At 33.4% G+C, this 7,027-nt stretch overlaps 1 protein-coding gene across 1 annotated transcript; it reads right to left on the bottom strand.

The window, feature by feature from the left end:
* Positions 1-590: 590 nt before the first annotated feature.
* Positions 591-6,357, bottom strand: LOC135156111 (cytoplasmic polyadenylation element-binding protein 2-like). Its single transcript, XM_064107337.1, has 2 exons — positions 6,178-6,357; positions 591-3,745 (listed from the first exon to the last, which is right to left on the bottom strand). Exons 1-2 carry the CDS (start codon positions 6,346-6,348, stop codon positions 3,521-3,523), a joined length of 396 nt encoding a protein of 131 aa, XP_063963407.1. The 5' UTR covers positions 6,349-6,357; the 3' UTR covers positions 591-3,520.
* Positions 6,358-7,027: the final 670 nt, after the last annotated feature.

Genomic DNA, 7,027 nt, shown 5'->3' with positions numbered 1-7,027 from the left:
TTAGCTTCCCAAAAGACCAACTGCTAAATGATCCCCCATTAAAAAAAAATCAAATTAGTATGGATGAAAAGAAAGTTCATATCAAAATCATCAGGGCTAAAGGCAATAACTTAAAAATAGATTGTAGAAAAATTATTGATTCATCTTATATTGCACTGAAAGAAAAAAAAATGAAACAAAACCATTCAGAATGCAACATACACACATGAATTATATGAACATCTGACCTCTATACGCTCACACAAATCACATACTACATTGTACAGTGTAGCACCAGATATATAATAAAGACATGTAATAACTACTCCATACATACACTACTACCCGCTTAGTGTACAACCCTATATGAAAACATTGGCAAAAATTGTTCAAAAACACACAAGAAGGTAGAAAAGATTCACAAAGTAAGCAGTTTAATAACACTTTGCTAGAAAAATGCAGAAAATTGATTACAACTTCTGAAACCATATATATTAACTCTGTCTTTATATGAACAAACTATCCAATAATAAAAAGTTTAATACACACTCTGGAAAACGGGCAATGTGAAAATGTTCTCAAAGGTTTTTTTTTTCTTTTTAATTTTTTTTATACCATTAAAGAAAAATAAAAAATTACAAACTCTGAATCACTTCACTTTGCAAATCGATAATGTTATATAAATAATCAAAATACATGCATATATATAAATTTCAGTGTGAAAGGATTTTTTCTTCAAAAATGTAATACTAAAGCATTTGCAAAATGTGTACCAAATGTTATAGTCTAAATTATTAAGAAATTACTGGTTCTGTATAAAAGTTAAGAGAGACAAATATATTGTAGCAATTGTAAACGGATACTAAAATACTGTACCAAGAAAAATAGGTATAGATTCAAACATATATATGAAATACATTTGTTCCATGAGAATATATGCTAAGAAATATTTATATAAAAAGCAAAAGCTGAAAGTATTTTTTTATTTTTCTCCTCACTACATTCAAACACTCATGCACACATACAATTATCACATAAATTCAATAAAAATATTGTTCTACAAAAACTTCAAAATGACATCTATTCATTTGCAATCTGTCGCCAAAACGTGGCATTAAATACAATAACTAGAAAAAATAAAAGGCTGCAATATCTGCAAATCACACAAAAGTAACAATTGACAAATCTATTGCAATGAAATGTCAAAGCTGTAATCACATAGAAAATCAAATTTGTATTATTAAATTCAATAATGCATGTCCAATATTCTACATTAATATCGGGCAGAGACAACCCCATACTGAGACACATGTATGCCCTCTTTTGTAAATAAATATTTGTCTCACAGCTGATAAATACTAAACCTTGATTTTGACTGTAAAACCAAGAAAATCATTCACAAAGACGTGAATACAAGTTACAGTGGTAAAGATATTGAGGGAATATCGCATAAATGTTCACTAACAATGCCCAACGTTCATTCCACCAATCTACAAGTTTGTCACAAATATATGAAGTGATATTGTGTCACATTTTGAACTGTTTGATTATACTTTCCTGCAATTACTCACACATATTACAGGGAAGGGTGCTATCATGTACAACACACAGTGAACACGTACCTGTACACATACACTTCACCTGTTTTATTTATTATTATGCCTAAGAACAATTACATGTAGAAACACTCCAAAAACACATACCAAACAATTACCTTGTTAATATCTTTGCTTTCGTCACACATTGACAGAACATTGAAATCTACATGGCTCCCATATCATTTGTTTCACTTCATGCAGTACATGTATATCAATTACTTTAGTAATGTAAATGACAGCGCTATTATGACTTATCATCTTGGCGATGAGCATCAAATATTGATAAGATAAATATTAGGAAAGGACAATATTCAGTCACTTTTGCTATATTTTCTTCTTCTTTTTCATACTTCTGTTTTTTTTATTTCTAATAACCACTTTGCTTTCTGTATTTCAGAGATCATTTCATCTTGTTTTCGATGCAGCAAATCTTTTCTCAATTTATCTGTATTCTAATGTATGCTGTAACAAAAAATAAAGAAAAACATTGCACAATGGACTAAATAACTTGTGAATTCGAAAAATACTCTGAAAGGTTACAAGATAATCTATCTAACCACTATGCCACTAAGATCAGGTCCCTTTGAAAGAAATCACCACTCATTATAGCTCCCTCTCTGGAAATACTCTGTGTTTTTTTCTTCCGAAGAATGTTGATAATATGTTGACTATACATACACACACGGACACATTAATACATGAATATAACAAAGATGTGTATGAGCAGCAGTGTATGAGAGAATGATTAGATTCTACAGTGAATATATACCTTTTCAATCTGATATAGAATATACTGTGCACACAAATACTCACTTTTTTTCTCCTATCTAACGTACTCTCAACAAATCAATGTGATTACCGACACACCATCCCATTTCCAAAACAAAATTCATCAATCCCTGACACAATAAGCATATTTCTAATCACTTCATCTCCTCTTTAATATTTTTTTAATCACTGAACCAGCGACTGTTTTATAAACTTTTTTTCCAAAATAATTTTTGAAATATATATATATAAAGAATACATAAAATACGAAAATAATGAAAATGGCATTCTCTCTGTTCTGGTGTGTACTGTGATTACACAAATTGCACTGAAATAATATTTAAATAGAAGCTTTGGCATTAACGTTCAATCTATTTTGATTCAGGAAATACAGATCATTCCTGGTCTCAAATGAATTAGTTTTTTGAAAGCAAAGAATGCTTTATTTTTTCTTTGCTCTTTAAGTCTAAGAAAAACTTTGAAAACTGCCCAATGCTCCATAAGGTCCACGTAAAAAAAAGAATGTGTGCAACTTCTTTATTGAAAAAATAAAATCTGTCATATATTAGATGTCTCCTTTGCACAAATATGGCAAGAATCCATTCCTATATAAAAGGGAAATTAAATAATGGAGAAAACAAAAACCTTGACTTCTCTTGATAGCTCATTTGAGCAATATTTCTTCTTCACAAGGTATTTCACATAATAATTTCATCAGCAAAATACACGAGATTGGTGTGACATGTTAGGAGGAATCATATACCTGGCTATGGTAAAGTTGAAAGAACAAACACACCACAAAACATCAACATCAATACCGTAGGGGCACTACGTCAATTATGCCACACTAGTTGTATCACTGTCCAAAAATTTAAGTCAATCAAAAATTGAAGAAAAAAAAAGGGGGAAAATAAGGTAACTGAAAATCACATCACACAAATGCCTCATCAAAAACACTATTTTTTGTTGATTTAAACCGAAAAACAAAAGATGGCAGACAAGATTCATCTGAACTAGTCTACCACATGGAACTACACTTGACTTTAAAAGGTCTGTCGGATCCATTCATATCATCATCCTTTTATCACGTAATCTGCAGTAGATGTGAACACTCCCTCGCCCATAAGGATGCTCTCAGGCTGGGATGGGGGCGAGGGGAAGGGGTCGGGGTCTGTCTACCAACGGAAAGGGAACGAGCGTGGTCTATCTCCCCCTTCCTTGACTAGCGGCTTATGGAACTCCCTGCCTGGACGAGAGTGGATGGTGGCCCAGCAGAACTCACAGTAGTATTGTAGGCAGGTCACGTTGGCGCAGAAGAAAGGCGCAAACTTTCCCCCGCACCGGGTGCCCTGGCATTCATCACACATCTGATCATCAAGCACGTATGGCTTTACCTCAACCTATATGGATGAAAACAGGAAGAATTTGACAGAATATTAATTTAAGGTTATCATTTAAGGATTGATATATATATTTATCTTCATTTAGGCCTCATCAATATTTTAATACACAAGTGTTTTGCTGCAATAAGAATTATAATAAATCTTATGGGACAGGTAGAATTTATAAGACCTATATGATCATATAGGCCCTATAGAACCTTAGAGAATAGAGATAGGAATAAATTATCGAACAAAATAATTTTCCCAAAATGGCAGCACAGACATAAATCCTCCTATCATACTGAAACAGTAAGATCCACCTTATAGTAAAATCAGAGAACTGTTGGCACTACCAGTCCCCTGGTTAATGCTGTCCATGTACAGCAACATTTACTGAAATAAAATCTTCTGTCCATTATTGAAGTACCCACCCCCCCCCCCCCATTCCATTTTAAAAAGAAGGATTGATTTTTTTTACTGTCTATGTGAGTTGTATGCATGCAGCCATATGGTAGTCTATCTCTTTTACTCCCACTCGTCTCTGGTAGATGACTACTCACGCACTTGTGACGTAGACCATGGGATTTTCATTGCACTTAGCATTCACTCTAATGCATCTGTGTCCTATATTTAGCCTTTGCACTCAGGCAATGCAATGTGAGCATGTAATCCCGCATGTAACGTACAAGGCTTCAATAAGCAACATGAGAAAGAGGGCTGGTTATTACTTTGGTACATACTCTAGCATTCAAGAGCAATATGGGAGGCAGCTTTGTGATCTTCATATGTCAGCTGAAGCATTTTAAGTGTCAATGTAAGCATCAATACATGTATGTCCCTGTCTGAACATCAATATACACATGTACTTAATTCATATTCCCATCGTTAAAGGTAAACGACAATAGTTGCAGCAAACAATTATTTTATGAGAAAGTCTTTTAAATCAAGGTTAATTGTCAAAATATTTTCATACATCTACATATAGATCTGGTACTATATGTAAACTTATCTTTGTAAAATCATGAAATCTTAGCTAAAATCAATAATTCTGTTCAACACTAACACAGAAAAGCATATTGTGGGACAGTGTATTAATATTGCTTCAATAAATACCCGACACTTAATGGAATTCCGCGCTTATTTTGCTCATTTCTCAGCAATTACGCATTTTCTTCCAGAGCTATTTGGCACATTTTTTATTTAAACATACAAACACTTTGGTGATAATTTCATCGGATTCTGTTCATCGTTCCCACAACTGGTATTTATCTTTAACTGCTGAGTGAAATATACATGTACATTGTGTAACTACCAGATAATGCATGAACCGCATGCAATGAATATAAAATCTAATAAAAATTGGAAAGGGTAGTATCAAATTAACTACATATGGGTATGTTATAATCTACAGAGAATTGAAATCAAAATCCTATTTCAAGGTCAGGGTTTTTTTTCTTTTTCCTTCATAATGTAAAATTCTGAAGAAAAAACATCATGATGCTTTTCATGCAGCACAATAATCATTCAATAACTAATGAAAGCGAGTGAAGAAACCATAGCAACCAAAGAACAGTCATTTTGCCATGAAGCAAGCTCTCATTGTTATACATGTACGTTTAATAAAGGTTGCTATATCAACAGCTCTCGGTGGTGAGCTCCATCAAATATAATGGCTAAGTTATGGAGCAGAGTGAGTGGGTGTAATTCAATTTTGGCAGTGTGTGGGCAAAACTTTTCTTCACTCTACACTCTATCAATTTCACTTTTACTGAATGCATATATATACTTGTGTTGAGTTACATCATTTTGCCATGACCAGTTTGTTGACAAGAGGTGAATATTCTGTCAATTCATCAAATTGAATGAAAAAAAAAACACGTATTCATTTCATGATACCAGAAAAACTAGAACATCAAACATGAATAAACCTTGGTTTCATAAACAAAACAAATTTATTTATATTTAGCCACCCCAGAATATTCCCATAAAAAATAAGACCCCCACCCCCTGAAAAAAAGAGAGAAATGAGACATATTTATATGCAGTATGATTTTCAGCATCCAATCATTTAATTAAAAAAAGAAAATTCTAAAAAATAAATAACTGATCGACAAGTAATTGACATTCGATTGGCTAATTTGAAATATGCATCATTTCTTGTATCACTTTGAATAAAAGATCTGAAATGTGCCCTAGTTTGTACAACTAAAATGTATTTTGATCTTGGTAGTTGGCTTAAAATAAACCGTATTAACAACAGTATGTATGAGTGCAGTTTGGTGCGTAACTGCCTATACCCCGAAGTACCTGTGTGTCCTTGCATATTGAAAGCTGAATTTAAACCATAGAGCTACCTACATGTACAAGCTGCTCATCTCCCATACATCCCCCCACCCATGTCAAAGAAACACATGTCTACGATTAGCCAAATGCATAAACATATCACTCACCCTCTTGTCAATGTCGCCATGCTGAAGCTGCACAAAACGAGCACTGATGGCGGCAATGTAACTCTGCTGGCTGGCGAAGGCCACGCGACCTGCTCCTTTGGGGTACTTCAGCTCCGGGTCGGTGTCAATACCGGCGTAGCATACCCCGCCGTACAGCCGATCCATTATCATGGCCAGTTCAACTGCACATGGGAAAAGACACAAATCAAAATAGAAATGCATGTGTGAAGGGATGTTGTTTTTTACACATGTTTCTTCACTTAAAATTGAAGAGATGGCTTTTCATCAGGTCAATCAATAGCTCGGTGTCAATTGATGCCGACATAAATGGAGTGTACCGGTAATAATACATAATATAGAGTACAAAGGAAATACAAAAGTAGGTTAAAAGCTAATTATGTCATTTCAGTGTCCAGCACAACAGGAGCTTCTCTCTCTAATTAAAAATGAATCTTTGATCAATCAATAAAATGAAGCATTGCAAAGTACCAGAGTAAGATATATAAAAAAAATATACACAATGACTAAAATGACAGTATGGTAATACAGTTAATCTGCATATATTTTGAGAAAAAGCACACAAAATGAATCATCAGCTAACATTTTTACAACACAGAAGAAAGTTAACTTAATAAAGAAAGAAAAACAATGTTCTCTAGCTTTGTCAATACAAATATGAAGAACTACATGTATACAGTAAAGGACCTACAGTTGTGTGTGTTGTAACATACAACCTGTATCAATTCAAACAAAAATACATTTTCTTTTAAATTGTCAATATGCTTTGAGGTTTCTTAATAAGAAACCACAGATGAATATACAAACATTCTACATGTATTTTGAAGTTTAT

The sequence above is a fragment of the Lytechinus pictus genome, chromosome 12 (assembly GCF_037042905.1).
Source record: "Lytechinus pictus isolate F3 Inbred chromosome 12, Lp3.0, whole genome shotgun sequence".
NCBI classification, from domain to species: Eukaryota; Metazoa; Echinodermata; class Echinoidea; order Temnopleuroida; family Toxopneustidae; genus Lytechinus; species Lytechinus pictus.
This window is presented reverse-complemented; position numbering and strand designations above follow the sequence as displayed.

Bases quoted from the DNA above. Each gene is read 5' to 3' on its own strand.
- LOC135156111 (XM_064107337.1), bottom strand. From the start codon at position 6,348: ATGATAATGGATCGGCTGTACGGCGGGGTATGCTACGCCGGTATTGAC. The intron at 3,746-6,177 runs GTGAGTGATATG...TCATCCATATAG, and splicing joins ATGGCGACATTGACAAGAGG to GTTGAGGTAAAGCCATACGT.